Raw genomic sequence first — 22,359 nt, forward strand, 5'->3', positions numbered from 1 at the left:
GCATATTTAAATTTAAAATGCATGGTTGAGTTAGTAGAAAGAAACTAGATGGGTATGAAGCCAAGTGTTCAAAGAATACAATGATAATTAAGACAAAGCTTAACAATAGAAAAGTTGGAGCCATAACCAGCTTGAATACACATGAAGTTCTGACCCTATCTTGGCTGTATATGTCTGACTCCTACAGTCCATTTCGCATACAGTTTTTGTACTTAAATAGTTGCATTTCCTTCTTTTTTGTGTCTTCATATAGATGTAATAATACACCTCACTCTGCACATAGTTGTATTAATATAGTTCAATCTTATTTCTGTTTGGGAATAAGCTACACTAGTATAATCAAGAATCACACTGATTGCATCTATTGTAGGTTGGTTATATTGCTTTAACTGTAATTAGTGTAGACAAGATTATATTTTTGTTGGGGGGAGTATTAGGGAGACGGTCCAGTGATGTGTGACATCTAAAACCAAGGAATTTTTTTTGAGTAGGGGAGCATCATTTTAGATAATGCTAAAAAGGAATTTTGTGTCCTTGAAGTACTGGCAAAACTTCTTTAACAAAGATGGCTCTAACTCGTTTCCATTTCTTAAATGGAAGAATGGCTTTCTAAAAGACTTTTTTAACATACTTGAAAATTTTGCCTCAACTTCTAAAAATGTGCACAGGATACTGTTTTATTTGAACAATAATGATATCATTGGGATGTATTACGATAATTTCCTTTGGAACAAAATGCAAAGCTTCTAATGCTGACAATTGGAGGAAAATGTAGTAAAACAACATAGAATCTCTTGTGAAGTAGCTGTATTAGATGTTTGGATACAAACCAGCTATTGTATTTGAAATCACAAGCTGTGTTTAGAACCTGTAAGTATCCTTGTGTCACCTAGCTGATGTTTCTAAATTTCTTCAGTAGAAATGAACATTTATAATTTGATAAACTGGAAGAGCATATATAAAATAAAAATTCCTCTTGGTGATTTTGTTGGTGATTGGTATGTTTCTCTTTCCGACTCTTTTGCAAGTTTGTCATAAGATGAGGGAAAAATTGAATGTGGTCAGATGATGTGTATATAATTAACCTTGGAGATAAGTATTTACAAGGTTTCGTTGTTTGCTTATTTTCTGTATTTGAAGTTAATAACTGCTAATACTGCAATGTTGTCAGACTACTTAAAGTGCAAGTAGATAACCCCAGTAGATTGGATGCAGTGATACTGGCGTAAGAGCTTGTATAAGTATATATTACTCTATGTGAAAGATGGAGCAGTATAGTGGTATGAGTGTGCTTATGCAGGTGTCTGTGTCCACAGAAGACTTGAACCAAAATAAGTATTAAAAAAAAAAAAAAGCAGCTCTCCATTCTCCTCCAGTGATTTAACTGTACGCCGTAGTATACATGGCCTGAGATGACATGAATTGGTCTTTTAGAACTATATTACAGATATAGATTGACCTCTGTGTTAGTAGAATTTTAATCTGCCTTTAGTTTCTGATTGTCTGTTGTTTAGAATTTGGGAGAATCTGGAAATCCATTATCTTAATAAAGAAAAAAGAGCTTTTTAACTAATGGGACAAAGTATATATTTCTGTGGAAATATAGCTTAGTATATTGTGGAAGAAGTGAGTTTTCTAAACATATTTATGATTAACAAAAATTAAAGCTTTAATTGTCACTCAGTAAGCAAGTTCAGTAGGTAATGCTATATTTCTTCCGGGAATAAATCCTGTAAAATTATGACTAGATGAATTAGTACAGAGCGGAATGGGGTATATATTATGTCCTTGTCTTCAATTAAACTTTGACAATTTATGAGACCTGAGGATTGGCTAAGATGTCTTATTGTTGACTTATAACCCTTGAGACAGAATTTCCTTTTTGGAAAAAAATGTAAATACATTAACAAAACCTATGAGTTGTCACACAGCTTAAGTGTTTGACTCGTCTGTCACATACTTGCATAGGACTAACAGGATATTTTGCATTTTGGGAGAGTGAGACTTCATCACATGCAACATTTTTCAGCCAGAGGGAATATGAACCATGCTGTAAGCCAAAGGAGGAGTAGTTTTAGGCCCAGCATTTGCTCTAATTGTTGTTAATGTTTCCTTCCATTCCCAGTCTTTATTAACCCCAACTCTCTTCCTATACTTGAAGAGGTGACTGTCAGTCTTCTGTGTTATAGGTTGAGCATCTGAGTAAAGTAATATTTGGGCAGAACTGAAACCAAAATTCTCTTCTCTAAGGCAACAAACCCAAGACGCAAGCACTTTGCTACACTGCTTTTTCAGGAGAAGTTGGTAAAATAATTTGTGTAAACCATGCTAGTGTGGCTAAATGTGACAGTTTGCTTCCACTAATGGCTGTGAAAGAAAAATGATATTTGGAGTTTTCATCCTTCAGGAAATGTTGATATATCATCCTTTGGTTGCTATCTGATATCAGTATAAGAGCTATTGGTCAGTGTTCCTGACTGGGCTTCATTTTTTATTATGCACCCTAAGCCATGTAACTACCATGTTTAATCACAGCTTGGTGAAAGAAAAAACGTGTTATATTTATGGGAGGCACATGGATCCTAATGTGGAGGTTGGAATTATTCCTTTCATAAGGAGGTTTTTTTTTTTTTTAAGTTTTAGATCAGAAAAAGTGCAAAATATTTTGGTTTGGATTTAAAAAAAACTGAAATGGGTGTTTCATTTTGACTTTGCCCAACATTAAAAATTTTGAGGAAAAAACAACATTTTTTTAGAGATTTTTGATTCTGCAGCAACTGCCTTTTTCAGTGGATTGTCTGACCAGCTGTAAGTAGCTGGATCACATGCACATGCTTCTTGTCACCCCGTTTATTTGCCTTTTCTTCCCAACCTCAGGCAGCCTTTTGCTGCAGTTTATGAATAACAAATTTATGAATAACAAATTTATAAATCTATTCTTTTGAAGAAATATAAGATTAGAACAGGACCAGTTCCTTATTACTCCCTGTGATGCCTTTCATGATCTCTTATGGGACAACTAGTCCAATGGCCCTAGTTTGACTTGCACAAAAGACCAATTAGCTGTTGAATTCTAGATTGAATTCTCCAGTGCAGTGCCCTCGCATCAGCTCTCCATATCAGGGTCAGGAAGTTAGCTATGGGTCTGTTTTCTGGCTTTGTGATTTTTGTGACTGTGGTGGTTACTCGTGTAGCGGACTTCAGAGTTAGCTGGTGACAAAAAAGCAACTGGCACCAGAAACATGAGTAAGTAATGCTGGGGTGCCTGATAATTGGTGAAGGGATTAAAAGCAAAACAAGAGCACTTACTGCCAAGTAAAGCAGTAGTTGAGAGCTGCAGGTTCCTGATCTATTGTGCAGACTACCTGATGAGCCTGCATTTTGTGATTTAGTACACTGAAGGGGTTCTGTTTGATGCAAGCGTACATTGCACCCGTTCTTGGGAGTCTTGTGGAGCACACATGAGGGCACCATGGCTGCACTTGAAGTAGTTCTCTTTCGGGGGGAATCAGGTTAAACATGGCATAGCCTCAGTGGCCAGCTAGAGCGCGATGTGGATGCAAGGTCCTCTAGCATTTACTTGTCTACACAGGCACCACAAACACCCTGAACTGACAACTGGTGTGAATTTCTTTGCTGCTCATGATGCAATGTGAGTTTGCAGTTCTGGGGGCCATAAAGGACTGTGATAGATCAAGCACTGGTTCTCCTCTCCTTGCATGGCACCTGTAAGGAGTATAGATGCATGCAGAGACTTCATGAAGATGGACTCTATCTAAGGTGGTAGATGGAATTTCAGCACTCAGTTTAGAATAGCTTGTGCATTTCATTTCTGTATGGCATTTTGGAAGAATATAAATTGCTAACTCTTTGAGATATGTAGGATTTATTCTATCTTCAGGGCTGAAAAGGTATCTTGATTTGTTCTCTTGTGCCTGTGTGATGCCAAGTATAAGTCTGTGGTGTAACACTTGCACTTCTTTGGAGTTGTGAATAATACGTGCCATATGGCTTGAATTCCCGGCAGCCCACGATTTTTCCAGCATGGGATTTATCAGTGTTTTTCATTCCAATAAGTAGGAAGAAGAGATGGGACATAAAGCCTTCTGGCTATTTGTAAATGGAGGAAATATGTTAAGGCTCAGTGGTCTGTTTTCCAGTTCTTCATGAATAGTAGCTTTAGCTAGGTCTTTGATGCTGTCATTGGAAAAGTTGACTAAGCATAAAATAATTCTCTCTCAGGTTCATTTTTCTTTCCCACAGCTGCCTGCCAGGGGCCCCAAAACTGAATTATTATGTGATATATTGCAGAAAATGCTCTGGGTAAGCCTTTTGAAACTCTTGAATTTTGACCATTGGGAAGCAATTAGTTTACAGACTGTTAGTATAGGGACAAAAAGAAACTGACCTGGAAGTTTTCTTGTGTTCTGTAGCTGTCATCATTTACTTTCTAGTGATTGCAGGGAGTGGCTCCTAGATATCATATATATAATTTTATGTAGACTTGAAAATATGCTTCAAGAGGAAAAAAAAATCTTAACTGAGGAGAAAGAACATCTTGGAAAGATAAGCTTATCACTTCAGATGATTGTCTGTTGCTGGATATTGTCAGCTTGCATCATGACTATGTTTCACCTATCTTATTTTACAGACACGTACATAGAACTTCCAAATTTCACTTTTCTCTCTTCCCCTCCCCTGTAAGCAGGAGATCAAGTGAACTCAGCTACTCCAAAGCCGTCCTCCATGTAGACTAAAAGGAATAGACAGCAGCCAAGTCCATTTTCCCATTGCAGAACCCTCCGATCGTAGGTAGGATTGACAGTAGTGCAGCTTTCCCTCACGCTAGCAAGGCGTATTTGTGAGATTGTGTTCTACCAAGTGTAAAAACATTACAGCATTTGGTCTTTCCATGAATTATCTTCTCTGTTTCCTTTTCTCTGCCCTCAGAGTATGCAAGTTTTCCTTCCTCTTCTTTCCCAAAGTTATTTCCTGTGCTTTTTTCCGTAGCACTATCATTTATTATTGACCTAACACCCGGTTTGTCTTTGTGCAATGTAGCTGCTGTTTTCTGAATAGCCTGCTACACGGAGAAGCTGTTGTTTAGCTTGGAGAGCAAGCTCAATTTTATGTAAAGCTGGAGGACAAGTTTTATAGTTCCTTCCTGGCATTTTGCTGTGCATGTGTGAAAAACCTGGAATAAACATCCATAAATTGTTACATTCCTTTTTTTTTTTTTTTTTTTAAAAAAAAGGATGGATAAAGCTGTGTAAGCTTAAATTTTTCTATATCATTCTACAGCTTTCACATTCTTTTTCATCAGTCCAAGAGCAAGAATCAGATAAATAGCTAAATAATGAGTGAAAGGGCATTTAATTAAAGAGAACATATATTTATACACTGCTAATGTATGAATTTAGAAGGTTAGTGACTATTAGATGAGTGAAATTCTGAAAGACCCTTCAAAGAGGAATGTGTGGGTGGAGTTGTAAGAAATCTTTTAAGATTTTAAGTTAGTGCTGTATAAACTTAAATGCAATGTTACGTGGAGTTGTTTTTGATAGCAGGAGGCCTGTGGGTCCTAAATGTGTTCCTAAATAGCATTCTGTCAGATTTACAAAGCCATCTGAAGTTTAAATGCTGTAGCAGGGTTTTAAAAGTTAAGTTTTGTCCACCAGTCAAAATTAGATTATTCAAATCTTGCACCTTAGGGTGGGCATTCATTGATCAATTGATTAAGATGAGAGCCAAGAAAGGAATATATACTCCTAAATCAACACTGCGTAACTGTATAGGTTGTCTCTTCTTTCATATTTCTCTCTAGTCCCAAATATTCTCTTGTGTCGCAGGTGGGATAATGCACTTGATGGGTTAGAAACCTAATTCAATATATTAAGTCTAGTTTTAAGGCATTAATTAAATTGTATGGGCAGCAAATTATTTCATCTTTGTGTGTGTGTATGTTGGAGGTAACTTGCATGGAATGAAAATGTAATTTGATCGGTTGGTCTTTAGTAGCTTGAAATTTTTGTAATTATACAAATTCTGAAAGATACTGGTCTTGCTTTACTGAAGAATCTTTGCCTGGTTCAGTCTTAGGAGTTTCAGAGTTATGATATTGGATACAAAGGAGTTTCTATGTTTCTGTCATCAAGAGATAATCATCCTAGTGCAATGGAAAAAGTGGAAAAGTGAGATTCTTTATATTTTTTCCTATATGTGAGAGAGGGCTGGTGCACTTACTAGATATATACTAAGGAACGTATACCTATGTGTGGACCAATGCCTATGAAGGATCTGTGGCTCAAGGAGGAGGCCAGGGAGTATATCTGCTAGTGCCCCCAAAAGCTGGTCAACACCTTTGCATGTACGATATTGCAGGAGCCCTGGTTCTCCAGCGCCAGGAAAACTAGTCAGGCCACATGCTGGAAGCAGAAAGAGTGCGGAGTACTTTACTGTGGATGTGTTAGAGGCACGCTTAGTAATGAATGTGGTTGAGATAGGTGAGCAAGCTGCATATGCAAAGCATGGGATTTGGGTAAGTCTGGCTTGTAGATTTGGCTAAGGAAGAGCTGTTACTGCTGAGCGGCCTCAGTTCCCTGCCTCTCTGATGCTGTAGTGTTAGGCGTGCTGCAGAGCTGCCAAGGAGAAGGGACGTCTCTGGGACAGGAATATATTTTTCAGAGGCACTCTTTTCTGCTTTTGTTGGCAAGGAGAGCAGTACGGTTTCCAGATTATGGGGGTTTTCCTTCTTGTAAGGCAGGATTTCAAATAAGTACTGGTAGCTAGCTTTTAAATAGGTGATAGCAGCTGTGAAAGGCCATATTTAATAGGCATTTAAAAAATATTTTTGACCTGTTAAACCTTCAGTGTTCCACCCCCATGGTAGTTTGTAAAGTATCATATCACCATTGAAGAACAAACTATTACTGAAGAATATGCCTTACAACGTAGAGTATTGCATTTTCAGACATGAGACCCTCTCCTGATAAGTTCTTTTTATTAAAAAAAAAAAAAGAAAGGTCATAGTTTATGTTTTTGGCCAGAATAATTTGTTAAAAAAAATGCAGTCACCTCTGAGTGGTAATAGAATGTGGGACTTTCATATGCACTGGAGGCCAATATTAAAAAGAAAAAAAAATTGTTTAAGTGCCTTTATGAAGGCTATTTTAAAAAGAAATCCCAAAACTCAAATGCCTGAACAGCTTTCTGTGCCAATCTTTTTGTTTGCAGAAGTGTTTAAAGGTTTCTGTCCCCTGAAAATGGGACTAAAACACAAATTCAGTTTAGGATCTTGTGATTGGCCTCAGGCTGGTTTGAGTCTGTTGCTGCCAAAATAGATGATCTCGTCATCCCCTGGTGCCGTACTCGCTAATTTAATAGAAAACTGCCAAGTTTTGGATGGATCAGTAAGGTGATCTGGCTTGCCATGTGGCTGATGAGTGGCTGGTGCTATTACCAAAGGAGTAGGGGAGGAATGCGCAGCTGAGAGCAGTGGGGTGGCAGAACAGCAGCTTTCGATGACAGCGTGCTGTGGCCTGCAGTGTTTGAAGCCAGTTGGGAAAATGCTAAGCTGAAGTAAAGTATCATTCAAGACAACGTATTCTGAATTTTTGAAACAACTTGATCCTGTAGCTTAATGAAGCAGTGGGTGTGATCAGGCAGGAACTACACACAATTTTCACTGGGTTTCAAAGTGAGGAAGGGCTGGTGTGTATAGATACAAAGACCTGCAAGCTCCGGCTGAATCTATGGAAAACTCATTTTTGAAGTCTATTTCTTTCAGCTCTTGCCAGTTTTCAGGGATGTATCTGCTTGAAAATGACTTTTTTGTTGAAATTTTAAAAAAAAAAGTGTAAGTACCCAGGGAATATCCCTTCCAATGATATCTGTAGATCTGTGCATTACCTAGTGGAGCAAATTTGCTTCACTGATGTCTCTGTAGGTTTCCTGGCTCTTTAATTCAGTGTTCTTTTAAACTTCCTTGAGATAATGACTGGGTTTACTGAGCTTGGTGATTAGTAAATCCAGCTGCTGAAGTTAATACCATGTAACTGTAGAAAGTCAGGTTGTTTCTTTTTCTGGACTGTTCTCAAGTTTTCAGGTGAAACTTTGTTGCCCGATAAAATTTGGCTTGCTGTGAACAGCAAATAAGGTTACCAACCAGAAGATGACGACATACCTTCATTGTTCTAAATGAACTTTTCATCTCAGAAAAATATTGGTGGTTTTATGTCCTTAACTATAACTATTCTCTATCATTTTAGCCAATGGAATATTTCAAGAGAAAATAATTTGTTGAAGTAGTTGTTTCTTATGTCCTGCTTAATTAGTACACAAATAGGAGATAAAAATTGGTTTCCTAAAATAATAGAAAGACTTTATCTTTTAACTAAGAATTTTTGCAGAATCACTGCTTCTGTGTTTTCTGAAAATCACATGCTTTTTAAAACTCCTTTGAGACTGCAAATAAAATTACTAACAAGACTATACTATTTAAAATTAAAAGTAGTTAGTGTGGCAGAAATCCAAGTCTTTGAATTTTGTCTCCTTCTATTAAAAAAAAAAAAGCTTCTTTCCTTAACAAGTAACTACAAGGAGACAATAAACAGCCCCACAAATAGGGAAAATCTCTTCTTAACTGCTGTTAAAATATCTAACCTCTTTTCATAAGCTTAAGAGTAAACAAACTGTTCTCTCATAACGTTTGAGGGCTGCAGCAGACTTAAAGAGGATTAAAAGCAGACAGTTGTAGCTGCCAGTGCACACAGCTGCCAGCTCCTCCCCTTTGTCACATGTCAGAATTTCAGTCATTTGCAGTATGCAAAACGAGGGCGATTTCATTTACTTTAACATGCTAGGCTGCACGTTTTGGTGGTTGAGGTGTAGATTCATGAATGATTCAGATGCCCCCGTTTTTGAGATGGTGACATCCGTCCGAGGAGTGGAGCAGACAGATAGGAGAGTAATAGCTTGAGGCCTCTCATCTTAGTCTGTTACTGCGTGCCTGCCGAAGTGTGAGATGCAGACTGTGTAATGTATGCAAAAAACTATGAATGTAACTGTAATTTAACAGTCAACATCACGAGTTTATCTTAATAAAACCCCCAATGTTTACAATTGTCATATATTGTAAAAAAGACACTTTGGTAATATGTAGTTTGTGGGATGTTATCTACTGTGGCTTGATGTCTAACAACGTATGAAATCTAAGTAAAGCCTCCAAATATTTGAATGGCAGGACCAGTACACATTTCCTGAACCACAGTGGTTTTTCATGTCTTGATTTTTGGTCTGTTCAGTTTTAATACCAGTATCAGTCAACATAATACATCATCCAACATACCATTATGATAATGGACTTATTTCTTATGTTTGAGGTACATGCTCTGCTTCTGCTGTAGTGCTCTTATTCAGAAAAAATTCTGTAACAGGTCTGAGCTGAAAATGTAAAAGGTCAATAAATATGGAAAAAAAGAACAAGGCTAGAATTAGTTCAGAGTTTCCTCTTTTAAATCTTTGGGTTTTTTCCCAGTTGTATTGATTTCTGTAGTGCTAACGCTCAAGTGAGTTATGTACAGGAAAGACATTTGGGAACGATGGCATGCAGGACTGTTAGAACACCTGAAAATGCAAGAAGCAATGTGGGAGTATGGGACAGAGTACATCTGTAGAAAGCTCAGTGGTGAAACAGTTGATAACAAACACGTATTTTAAAAATCAAAATTAGGAATGAATATTTTTTCTTCCCACTGGTTTTGAGCTATGATCAGGCCTAGCTAAAACTGAATGAACCTTTTTGCATTCAGACTGAGCATGGCAAACTATTTCTGTCACCATATGAACTGGAATGTAAAGTGGGAAAATTATGGGTTTTTCGTTATTGGAGTCTAAATTTAGTTCAGCATGGAAAGAGGAATTTAATTAAAAAATTGAGTCTAAATTTTAACTAATGATGTTCAGATATGTACTCGTTCATCTGAAATGTGTGTTGTAACACCAGTAGTCTTACTAGTTTTTTTTAGCTGTAGTGAGGATTGATCATTTTTTGGTTTTGACAAAAATTTTTATTTAAAAAATTGTTACTGTTTTAGAGCTTTAGATCATGCCTTGGTAACATTGGTTTCTTTTTTCCCAGACAACCAAAAATTAGATTTAAAAAAATTATGAGAAGACTTATTTTGACATTTGCTGTTTTGCTAAAACTAGTAATGATGTAAATTTTGAATATTTCATGGTATATCTGTAGTAGTAACTCCAGATCAGCCTCTTATGAAATAACATAAAACTAATGTAAACATGGAAAGAGTAAAAGCTTCAAAATGTTTATTTTATTCAGAAGCAGTTAGAAATTTTTTTAAATACTTCGTTTTTGTTGCTTTGCAACAAAAAAACTACACCAAGACATTATTTTTTCTGTTGGGGGGGGGAATATGTTAATTTGGATCCACTCAATAGTTTAAAGAACAGAGTGGAGAGCCTGCATTCTTTTTCCAGCTCTAGCACAACCATTTATTAGATTTTTACTCTGTACAGTGTTATCTCTTTTTCTTCCACTGCTATCTCAGCCAGCATCAGTACAGCCCAGTAGCAGATTTCAGTGCCCTGGTCAAAAACCCAACAGATCAATGGAGGTCTCTTCATTGACTTCTGAGTGCTTAAAATCAGCCTCTGCCATTTGACATTTGCTATTTTTTCTCTGCTTATTCGCAGAAACAGTGTAATTAATCTGAGATATTGTAAGTAATCAGAAACAAAGGTCAAATAGAATGGAGACCCAAGACAATGAAGTATATTGGTACTTGTATTTCCCTCCATTGTTCTTCCTCTTTCATTTCTGCACTTTCCTCAGCCTTTGCTGGCTCATTGGTGCTTTTCCCTTCGTTCTGTTTCTCTTCTGACTGCAGGAAGTCTTAACTTGACATCAGATTCATGGCATCTATTTTATTTCCCTTTACTAACCCCTGTGATAACTAGTTTACCAAATGTTTTTGTATCTAAGGAAAATTTAACCTGGAGACAGCTTCCCCCCCGCCCCCCGGCTCATTAAAACAATCAACTGATGTCCAGCCTTGTATCTTGAGAAGAACATGCTGAGCCCTTCAGATGAAGGGAATTTGCAGTTGAAGAAAACCTGGGGTGGTTTTTTAGGGAAAAGAGAAGGCTTTTCAGGGGAGCTGGCATGTTAGAAAGAAGGTGAATTGGCAGGAGATTAGCATATTATTAAGGGAAGCTTTTTGATTCACTATGAGAAAATGATAATTCTGCTGCCAATTAGAGTATCTGTGGAAGGTGGTTCACACTGAGATACGTAAGAAGAATGGAACTGGCTACACAGGCTTGTTTTTTAAGGAACGATACTGTTTTTTCCATTTCCTCTTGGATGTCAGTTTTTCACCTTTTTCTAAGTGATCTCTTTGTCAGACTGCAGTGATTACTCAAGTCTCCAGCTTAGTTCAAAAGTTTACTCCTTCCAGGTTTGGTATCAGTCTGTCACCCTCTTCTGTTCCAGTCTTCTATAGACATAGCACTTAATGTTGCTGCATTACCTTTGCTGTGAGCAACTAACCAGTTGGCTTTTTGCTCATAATACAAACTGACGGTGAAGTGAAACTGCCCGCAAAAGCAGTGACTACAGAAAGGAAGAACAGGATTTAGTATATAAAGTGCAGGTAGGGTTTATGTTGTTGTTTTCCAAATTTGAAACAGATTTGGCATGTATAGCATTGAGTTAGCATTTCCGGTTTTCCTGAAAAAATGAACAGCTTTGAAAAAACTAAAAGTATTTTTCCATTTCTGTTGCTCAACAAAGTATCTGTTTTAGAACACCAACTGGAGTTTTCTAGAAAAAGCCCGCAATCAGATTGTTAAATTAATTTGTAGTGTAGTTTATACTTATGGATGACAATGAGGTAATAGATGAAAAAGTTTATTTTCAGATGTGCTTAGAAACAGGTAATATTGTTACTATAAAATATGATAGTGACATAAAAGGTTTTACAGGACATGAGGTGACAAAGTTAGAGGAAACAGTGACACATTTCTACTTCTGAAAACAAAAGTTGAAAAAGCAGATAAAAGGCACAACTTAGAGACATGAGGATATGGACATTTCTTGCAGTGCTTTAGTTACCTTGAACTGGTAACCTAAAAATGCCTGCTTGTTTTACTCTCCTGGGCTTACATTTAGGTGAGAGTGTGGCTGATACTAACTGCCGGCTGTAAAACGACCATTGGTTTGTGAAGGTACGCTCTTTCAGTAAATATAGTGAAGACACCCAAAATAAAAGATGCATTAACTCAAAAAAATACTAGAATTGAAATATTTTGATTCCAAAGCAACTAGCAGGAGCTATATATAGGTAAGCTTGCACCACTGTTATTCCATAATATTTATATTCATAAAATAACATATCATTGACCCAGAATCTGTCAGTCAGTCGTTTGCATTTGTTTCACAATGCGTTCACTTTGAACTTACGTATTCATTTCACTGCATGTCTCTTAATTTTCAGATTCACACTGAATGACTGAATAAAGCAATTAATGAAAGAATGTGAAGTATTTAAAACAATTAATTATATTTTTTCTACACAGCTATAATCCTCTGATAATCATGGAGCCGTATTTTGCTGGTTTTAAGCACGTGCAGCAGGACTATGAAGTTACTCTTGAACTTGCCAATGAGGAGACTCAAAAAACTGTCAGTGCACCGAATGCTAAGGCGGGATCTTATGGTGTGAGTATTAGAGTCCAAGGAATTGGTGGACATCCTTACATAGTACTAAACAATACAGAAGGATATTTATCAGAAAATCCTCCTCCATCTGGAAAAGAACAGCAGGTCACTCCTCAGATTATAAGTAGGCCAACTACAGACTCTAATACTGCTTTTAAGTTGGAGGACAAAAACAGTGAAAACACAAAGTTTCCTGGAACACAGCACGTGCAACCCTGTATGTTTAAAAGCCTAAAGATAACCAATATAGATGAAAAAGAAAATGGAGTATCAGATTCTAAAGATGGGACACTGAAATCCTCCAATTTATTGAACTTTCAAAGACATCCTGAGCTTTTACAGCCTTACGATCCTGAAAAGAATAACTTGAACTTGGATACTTATCGCTCTTCTGTGTGCAGTAAATCTAAATCTTTTTCAGATGAAAGTACAACTGAAACAAAACCTTGGATTTCCTCATCCAAAGTAGTGTCCCTACAGAAAACAGATCTGTATCTTGCAGAGTCAACCAAAGCAAGTGCCAAAAAAATACATTTGAACAGGTCAGTGGAAGACCAAAATAAGCAGACGTTGGATTATCCCAGTAGTGTGATAAGTCCTAATGAAGTGCATGTTTCAGATTCATTTTCATCCACAGGAGGATCCCCATGTGTTAGCCCTATTGCTCATCCAGAAACAAAGAAACCTAGACCAGATGTTCTTCCTTTCCGCAGGCAAGATTCAGCTGGGCCAATGTTGGATGACTCACGAAGGTCATCATCCTCGTCAGCTACTCCCACTTCTGCAAATTCCTTATACAAATTTTTACTTGATGACCAAGAGTATGCCATCTATGCAGACAATGTTAATAGGCATGAAAACAGAAGGTATATTCCATTTTTGCCTGGAACTGGCCGTGATATTGACACTGGTTCACTCCCAGGAGTAGATCAGCTAATTGAAAAGTTTGATAAGAAAGTTGGTCCTCAGAGAAGAGGTAGGATGGGAAAAAGGAATAAAATTCATCCAGATGATCGTAAAAGGTCAAGAAGTGTTGATAGTGCCTTGTCATTAGGCCTTGAGGTAAATTCAGATTATTTAGATGAATTCAATAAATGCTTGGGTAAGTCAACTGAGCACTTAGTAAGACCATCTGAAATTTGCCTTCATAAGCAGTTACTTAGAGATCAGAAGCTGCCTTCCACAGATATGAAAGGTTCGTCTCGAAGTACTGGAAAACTGCAAATGCCTGATAAAGACATTCAGAACAGCCATTTCAATTCTTTGCAGTATCATAAACAAAATAGAACGAATACTGAGAGCTTCATGTTTAGGTCATCCACACTCCCAGGACAGAGTAAGAGTGAGGAAGCTAAAACAGTAACTTCTACTCTGCTGTTACCAAACCGATTTGCAGTTCCACCAGATACGGGAGCCAAGAAGATTTCTGTAAAAACATTTTCATCTGTCCCCAGTATACAGGTAATTTTGAATTTACTCTTTTAGTAATTTGTGCTGCGGTATACTAAAGCTGTCATGTTGTTAGATGCATATTTTTCTGTTCCTCATTAGAGCAAAGTCCCATCATGTAATACTTCTGAATGGGATAGCAGGATTGTTCTGGAGAACTGTAAATTCAAAAATTAATTCCCTGGATGAGGCTGTAGAAAACGTATTTTCGAAAACAGTCTCATTCTTGTTTGAGTGAATGAATATGGTGGGGACAAGGAGGTCCACAGTAAGTATATTTCTTCCTAGTAGAATAGAACAGAGAATTTTAATTGTAAAAATTTTTATTTGCAAATCCTCATATGATTATTTTTTTGACATTTTATCTTTTTCTCTTAGGCAACTCCTGATCTCTTAAAGGGCCAGCAAGATCTTGCACAGCAAACGAATGAAGAGACAGCTAAGCAGATCCTTTACAATTACCTTAAAGAAGGGTCAGTAAACATAGTTTAACGGCTAGAGAGGAAATTGTATCTTCTCAATATTCTACTGTGTTTAAGATTTGAAACTGTAAAATCAAATCTATAGATGAAATGACCGCTTCATAATTGTGTATCTCAGCTTTATCCTTTAAGGCACTATAGGATCTCGACATACCCATGCAGTCAGGGCTTACATGAGGTATTGTTCAGGATCTGATTAAATGTGCTTGAAAATTGTGAATCAAATTCTGATTTTTTTCCTTTTAAATACTTTTGGAGATGAGCTTCCTGTGATACGCAGTTTCATGAAGAGTTTGAATCATACCTCATGTGAGCTTAGTGGTTAAAAAAAACCACTTGTTTAAAAAGAAAAAAGTGCTTGTATTTCTTTTTTTGACAGAAGTTCTTTTGTTGCTGTGCACTGAATCTTTTCTCCACCTGTATCTTTTTTTTACTTTTGTATTTTTTGACAATGACTTATTTAAAGGTGAGGAAGGAAGGACAAATGAATTAAAATACATGTGATACACTGAAATTTCTGTGCATGCTTCAAGTTTCTTAGGTTCGGTCGTACTGATGTAGCAGTTTCTGGCAGCTGTTTAAGAGATATTTTATGGTGCAGTAGTCAGGACTTGAAGAACTTAGTAGTAATTACTTCTAAATTCGGTGTGTGTGTTGAATAGTATACATGCTGAATACCTGTCTTTTCACAGCCATAGTAGAAGAAAGCTGTAATTAATTAGAGCTCAGTGATTTTTTTTTCTTCTTTTATTTTTTTTGGAAACATTTGCTATTAAAATTTTTGACAGCCTACTTTTAGATGATTTAATGAAATCATGGTTAAGGTAAGTTCTGACTCATTCGTAGTAGGTTTTCGTGGTAGTGATTTTCAATATTTTGGACACTTGGAATTTGTTTTCGTGCTAACAAAATAGTGTCTTTGGACATATTGTTGCTTACGCTGGGTCTGTGTTTCAGAAGTGCTGATAATGATGATGCCACAAAGAGGAAAGTCAACTTGGTTTTTGAGAAAATTCAGACTTTAAAGTCAAGAGCTGCTGGAAATGCACAGGTGAATAATTGATTTGGCTTGTTTCATAGTGATGCAATGTTCACGCATAGAACTTTAGGCTGTCTAAGTCTAATGATTTGCTCAGGATATCTTTGGGGTGCACAGTAAATTGGATGGCAAAGATACATAAGTAAACTTGAATATTTTGCAGATCTCTTACAAGGGAGTGCTTAAACATGTGTTCTACTTCAAAAATTTGAATCCTGTCACTAATTTCAGTGAGAGCATTCTTGTAGTCCCCCCAGGAGTGTAGGTTAATGATAATCTTACGCTTAAGTTCTTTACTGAATCAGCCTTGTGGGAAAACTTTCCGATAACAGCTAAAAAATAATGTAAAGGAATCTGCCATGAGGGCCATTTTGGGGTTCATTTTGCTTCTATGTATTAGACAGAAAGAGAGTTGAGAGCTTAACAGCAAATGTTATGGACATCAAAGGGTTGTTGGACCTAAGAAAAAGCTAACATACATAGCTTTTAAAAATAATGTTGGAGCATCTTCTCATTATAATGATACAAATAGATATATATATGGGGAGAGAGTATTTCAGTGTGTACTTTAAAAAAAAAAAAAAAGCAGTAATCTAGGATATTATTTAAAAACTATGTTACAATAACTTCATTTAACAATCTGCCTATTAAAAAGTTATTGTTTCCTGCTAAGTGATGCACTGTTTTTTCGGCTATTAAAGTGAAGAAATTCACAGTTGTTGAAGTGATAGAGTAAAAAGGACTAAATGCTTACTTTTGGGGGTTATTTTATCGTGGGATATAAGGAATTCAAATTAAAATATACAACACATGAGTAATAACAAAAAGCAGAGGTTGAAAATCTATCCTCTGAGACAGACAGATAGACAGGCACGTGCACGTACAGACATGCACACTCTCTGCCTCTCTGCTCCTCTCGCTCTCTCTCTCTACCTCTCTCTCTGCCTGCCCTCCCTCCCTTCCCTTTGTTCAGTGTTATCAGTGATATCTCGAAGTGAAATTTGGTCCAAAGTATTAGTGATTTAATTCAGATATTGCCTAATAGGAATTTTTAAGTTTGCAGTATTTTCTCTATTACTGACAACATGCTTTGGGCAATTACTAAGAAGTTATATGAAAATCAAATAATGGTTTCTTTGAAAATATTAGCTTGGCTTGGCCCATATGGAAAGTCCCAGGTGAGCTCAGGCAGTTGATGCAACACTTTATTAGCCTTGCTTGTGATTTTATTTTTGGTTTTAAAAGGAAATTGTCAGAAAACATCTTGAATTTGTTGGAATAAGCATCTCCATTTAATTGTAGGTTTCTGAGTCTTCAGCTGAAGTGAAAGCTTTGTCGGAACAAAAAAAAGAACTTGAAGGGAAAGTGGAAGAGTTACAGAAAAAACTGGATCTAGAAATTAGGGTACTGCATTTTGTTGTTAGAAAGCTTTTGACTGTTTCAAATGTGCTTCTTTAAATAAGTGACAACTGATGAACCAAGTGAATCTTGTACAGAAGAAAATGATATATTTTGTTCAATCTTCAATAAGTATTCTATTTGAGACTACATATTGGGAATACTTTGTAAGCTGTTAGTGCTTATGTAGTTAAGTATTTGGAACATAATATTTGTTGCATTGGGTGGGTTTTAAAACATTCTGTGGGGTAACTGATAAATTTTAAATAAAAACATGTTAATGTTCTTCTATGAGTACCTGAAATGTGTTTGTAGATATATCAGATACTCGGGATCATTGTGCTTCGTGTTCTTTTTCATCCAGATATACCTGTGCTTTTTCAGAAGACTTTTAAGTATAGCTGCTCATAGCATAGTTACCTTTTTTCAGAAATCTTTTTCTTAATAGTATTTGAGAGGGAGTTTGGAGCCATGAATAAAAATGTTAAGCACACGTACAAAAATTTTCTTAAATAGCTGTAGAGGTAGATGTTAAAACCTGTTGACTGCAGGGAGACATATGTGGAATGGGAGACAAACTGTACTACTCATGTAGCTGCTGTTTATTAATTACAGCATTACTTTTCAGTACTAAATTCAAAGTAGCTAAGAACAACCATGCTTTAAAGACATGAGAGGGACAGATTGGCTTCCATTTCGAGTCCGTGATAAGAATCAATATACGTGAAACTGATTAGTTAATTCTGAAGAGACTTCTCTTTCTGTATTTCTCATAAAAATCCAAAATCTTTGTGTGTTTTAACTTAATAAAACAATTGAAAAGAAGAAAGTCTTTTCATATCATAATAAATGAGCCTTTAATTTCTTTATGCTTAGTTTATTACCTTGCTTAACTTTTGCACAACTTAATTGTGTACACAATTTAGAATCAGCAAAATACCAAAGAAGAGAGAGATGCTACACGAGCAAACCTGAAAGAACTTCAGTTGCAACTTGATGAAAGTATACGTGAAAAAGATGCCTTAAAAAAGCGGCTGGAGGAAAGTGAGAAGGAACTTAGACAAAACCTAGAAGAGTGAGTTTATTCTAGAAAACTTAATCATTGGAACTTGTTCCTTTTCTTAAACCGCTTGGATGAATGGAATCATACAGAGTGGCATTTTATTACTACAGGAAGTGTTTCAACTGTTTAAAAATTAAGTATTTTTAGAGTATCTTGAAATAAAGTAAGACTGATGAATTTATAGTCTTTTTCTAGATGTGAATTATTTTTAATATTCATTAGTCGTAATGTATAGTTCAGTCTTTAAAATACAGCAACGCTTGAGCACTGTAGTCAAGACAATTGTCTGTGCTAGATCAAAACACCCCACAAACTTTCCATTTAAATATCTATTAAAAAGAGTTCACATTTTTACCCCTCTGACATATCATTGCTTTGCCTCATTCTATCCCGTTTCCTTGTGGGGAGCATGGGAATAGGTACTCATATCTTTTTAGTGTTTGGAAGAACAGATCAGCCTTTCTACAAATTAACAAACGTTTCTGTTTTTTTTTTTTTTTTTTTTTTTTTTTTTTACCCCCTGATGAGGCTTTTTCAAGTGAAGATGGAGCAGGAACAACACCAGACTGAGATCAGAGATCTTCAAGACCAGCTGTCTGAGATGCATGATGAACTGGATAATGCAAAACATACTGAAGAAGGGGAGAAGGAGATTCTGATTGAGGTTAGTGGAAAAAAGTACTAGAAGAAGGATCCAAAGTTCAAAAAATAGTACAAAAAGTGAGAACTGAGATATAGTAGAAGACAGACATGCTTTAGCTTTTCCCGTTTGATCTATCCACAGTAATTTAACATTAGTAAGTGACTTAAGAGCGCATGCTAAAATAACTAAATTAGCACTAAAAGGAATACAACACGTAAGTTCTATTATTTTACAGAAAAGGAGAACAAATACTGTATGGTTGAGGGATAACTGAGTTATCCATTGCTGCTGCTGTTTTCATAAGAAGGATTGCGGTCAGAAGAGGAAAGACCATGTTCAAGAATGTTTAGAAAAGGTAGAGGTGTACATATCAACACCAGATGAGATTCCACTAAGAAAATTCAAAGAACCCATCAAAGCAGTCTCTACATTGTCAACTGTTTATTAATGAGACCAGGAAGGGAAGGGATGGCAGCTGAAGAGGAACAGAAGAGCTGTTACAGCTTTTCTGGCATGTTGCAGTAGGAATCAGCTGTTGCCCCGGTAATAGTAATTATTTTTCCTGATGATGAAATAGAGAACGCTGCTAATTAAATTTGTCGATATTGGTGCATCAGTGCATAATGGTTAAAAAAACTGAATCCGAATTCAAAATTATCTTGATACTTTCTAATACCAACAACATAAACTTCAGTTAAGACCAATGCAAAAAGCTAGTTCAGGAGATGAAAGCTAAATGTTCAAATGAAATAGGGAGAAAAAAGGTAGACAGTGTAGAACTCAAAGGAATATTAATAAGGATGTTTCTACACAAGACAGGCTTAGTAGAATAGCTACCATCTTTGTATATGAGACGAAGTGGGATACTATCTTAAATCTCAGGCACCGCAGTTGAAGGTTGTACATAAGTAGGAGAGTGCCTGGAATGATTGCAAGTACTGGAAAATGTTACTTACGAAGAAGGATTGTTTAATGTGAATGGAGGAGTGAGGGGAGAGACATAAACGCATCTCACATAAAATGTTGCTGTCAAGCAGATCTTGATCAAGTTTCTCTGTTGTGTGGAGATGGAATAAGAAGTAATAGACTTAATAGCTGTGAACATTTGGGGTAGATGTTAAAACACATTTTTCTAGTGACATGGATTACAGAACACTGAACGCATCTGCTATGTAGCTATAGTCAGTTGTAGAATCCCTTTCGTTGTGGGTTTTTAAGGACAGAATAGATGATATCTGCCAGGAATGGTCCAAGTGTACTTATGTTTCATTGCTGGGGAAATTTGCACGGTTTTTGAAAGTGCAGTTATTCACTGCTGTACATTTTTATGATTGCTCCTGCTATTTTGCACTGTGTGTGTATATACGTGTATGTATTTATTCTTCTGTCCAGTGCCGTATTTTAGAGTTTTAATTTAATCTGTATCAGAAAGATAAAATATACTGCTTTTCATATATAATACAATATTTTTAAAATTTCTTTAAAAGTCAGCTAATTTTTTTCCAGACAGAATGATTTACTTAACCTGTGAGAATTAAAAGTTTGCATTCTTTTGGTAGACGTGAAAAATATGCCCACAAGCTGTGTAGTTTGTTCCTACAAACATGTAGTGCAGTAACTTTTCAAGGCGAATTCCTTCCTTTATGTCCTGAGGGTCTCAACATGAAAAGATAAGTTTTTACAGTGACAGATGAAAAACAGAAAATATGTGGTCTAGGATTTTACTTTAGTCCTATGATCAGTGGCTGTGGAATGTTCATTGAAGAATTTCATAGCAATTAATTGGTACTCACATAAACCACGTGAGGACTGTAAGTATTATTTTAATTTACCAAATGAAATATGCAGTTATTCAGAATGGCATGTACTGAGAATATGACTTGTTTAAAGTTACAATTTCATGATTGATCCAAGAATACAGGCCAAATTCTAACTATTTGGTTCTTTTCAGGAAGGGCTAGGGGTAACACAGTAGGAAGAGAAAGGGCATGGAGGCATGGACTCAGTTGGGAAGCACTTGTTCTGCTTTCAGCACCTCAGGAACTTGAACTGTTTTAATTTGCAGAAGCAACTTTCTCTCTTCTTTTCAATGGAAAAAACAACAAGAAATTATCATTGCGTTCACTTCTCCTGCAGTGTGAGAAATAAAAAGGCTTTTCTTTGCTGGTGGAGGTGGGACTGAGGAAGTTGTTAAATTGCAACCTTACTTTGACTTCTGCTTTATTTGTGGATAGTATAACATATATCACGAAAATCTTTTCCTAGTTTTGTAGTATCAGATCTGTTGACCCATTGTATGAAGCATCAGTTATGCATTAACGTTTCTAATAATTTTGGGTTTTAGTAAATCCCTAGCTTTCTACAAAAGCTGCAAATGATGTGTCAGTCATACAAGAAACAAAGTTGTCCTTGGGGGCTTATACTGAAATGCTTTTCTTCTCTGCAACACAAGTGGAACAGTTATTCTTCTAGAAATTATTCTCAGCACATCTTGAGTTTTGCAGCAGACTTAAAAGTCTGTTGCTATACTGTATAACTATATTACTTAAGAGCTACTTATAACATAACTGTGCTGTTAATACGATGTTTAATAGCGTTATCTCAGCAGTACCTAGAAACTCTTAATATTGTCCATGAACCTGAAAGATAATTAATCTGAGAATTGAAATGCTGTATGTGTTTGTTAACACTAACAGTTTTGGCATACTGCAATGCAGGCAGAGTTGTTAAGAAATTTCTTGTGTGGTGCCTTAATGCCCAATTATTGGAGTCATCTGTGATAGTTGTGTTTAATTTTGTTTTTAATGTTTTTTAGAAGCTGATGCAAATGAAGCAGGATCTGCAAGAAGTATTAGTGGCAAAAGATCAACAAGAAGAGATACTGAGAAAGAGAGAGCGAGAGCTTACAGCTTTAAAAGGAGCACTAAAGGAAGAAGTGTCTAGCCATGACATGGAGATGGATAAAATCAAAGAGCAGCATGATAAAGAATTGCTGAATCTACAGGAGAGCCTGGAGAAAGTAACAGAGGTGAAATAAGTGATTACAATTAATCTTTACAGAGAAAAATCATACCTATCACAGATGTTGTGTACTGCATGCTTTCAGATCCTAATTTTTTCTTGGCAGAGCATATCGGTAAAGATTTGGGCCAGAAGATTCTTAGCTGCTGAAAATAAGTCTAATTTCATACAGTTATATAATGCTTTGGTTCTTTATCAGAGTGGAAATTGTGGTTCTTTCTTCAAACAGTTATTTACTACATGCTTAATTCTGCTTCATCCAAACTTCTGAGAGAGAATGGATGGAAGGAGAATGGTGCTGAGGACTGTTTGGTTGTCTTGGGCAGAGTGGAATGACTGAAACACTGAGGTTGGCCTGATACTTTGCCACTGATTGCTAGCCACTGATACTCCTGCATTTACAGTTTTGGAGCTTCTGGTGGAGCTTTTACCCGCTCTCTTGCTTTTCTCTCCCCGCTCTCTTGCTTTTCTCTCCCCGCTCTCTTGCTTTTCTCTCCCCGCTCTCTTGCTTTTCTCTCCCCTTTC

At 36.4% G+C, this 22,359-nt stretch overlaps 1 protein-coding gene across 8 annotated transcripts in view; it reads left to right on the forward strand.

Annotated features, from left to right (window-relative positions):
- The window catches only part of CGNL1 (cingulin like 1), a 70,857-nt gene that overhangs the window by 5,036 nt on the left and 43,462 nt on the right, over positions 1 to 22,359 (forward strand). For 4 of the 8 annotated variants that reach the window (XM_068959084.1, XM_068959085.1, XM_068959086.1 and 1 more), the window contains 7 exons: positions 12,598 to 14,200; positions 14,567 to 14,661; positions 15,628 to 15,721; positions 17,012 to 17,113; positions 18,034 to 18,182; positions 18,699 to 18,834; positions 21,629 to 21,841. In XM_068959084.1, the coding sequence (XP_068815185.1) occupies positions 12,598 to 14,200; positions 14,567 to 14,661; positions 15,628 to 15,721; positions 17,012 to 17,113; positions 18,034 to 18,182; positions 18,699 to 18,834; positions 21,629 to 21,841 (2,392 nt within the window). The remainder of the gene's footprint in view (positions 1 to 12,597; positions 14,201 to 14,566; positions 14,662 to 15,627; positions 15,722 to 17,011; positions 17,114 to 18,033; positions 18,183 to 18,698; positions 18,835 to 21,628; positions 21,842 to 22,359) is intronic. The other 4 variants (XM_068959088.1, XM_068959090.1, XM_068959091.1 and 1 more) reach the window with 2 other exon arrangements.

This window comes from Struthio camelus, chromosome 12 (genome assembly GCF_040807025.1).
Source record: "Struthio camelus isolate bStrCam1 chromosome 12, bStrCam1.hap1, whole genome shotgun sequence".
NCBI lineage: Eukaryota > Metazoa > Chordata > Aves > Struthioniformes > Struthionidae > Struthio > Struthio camelus.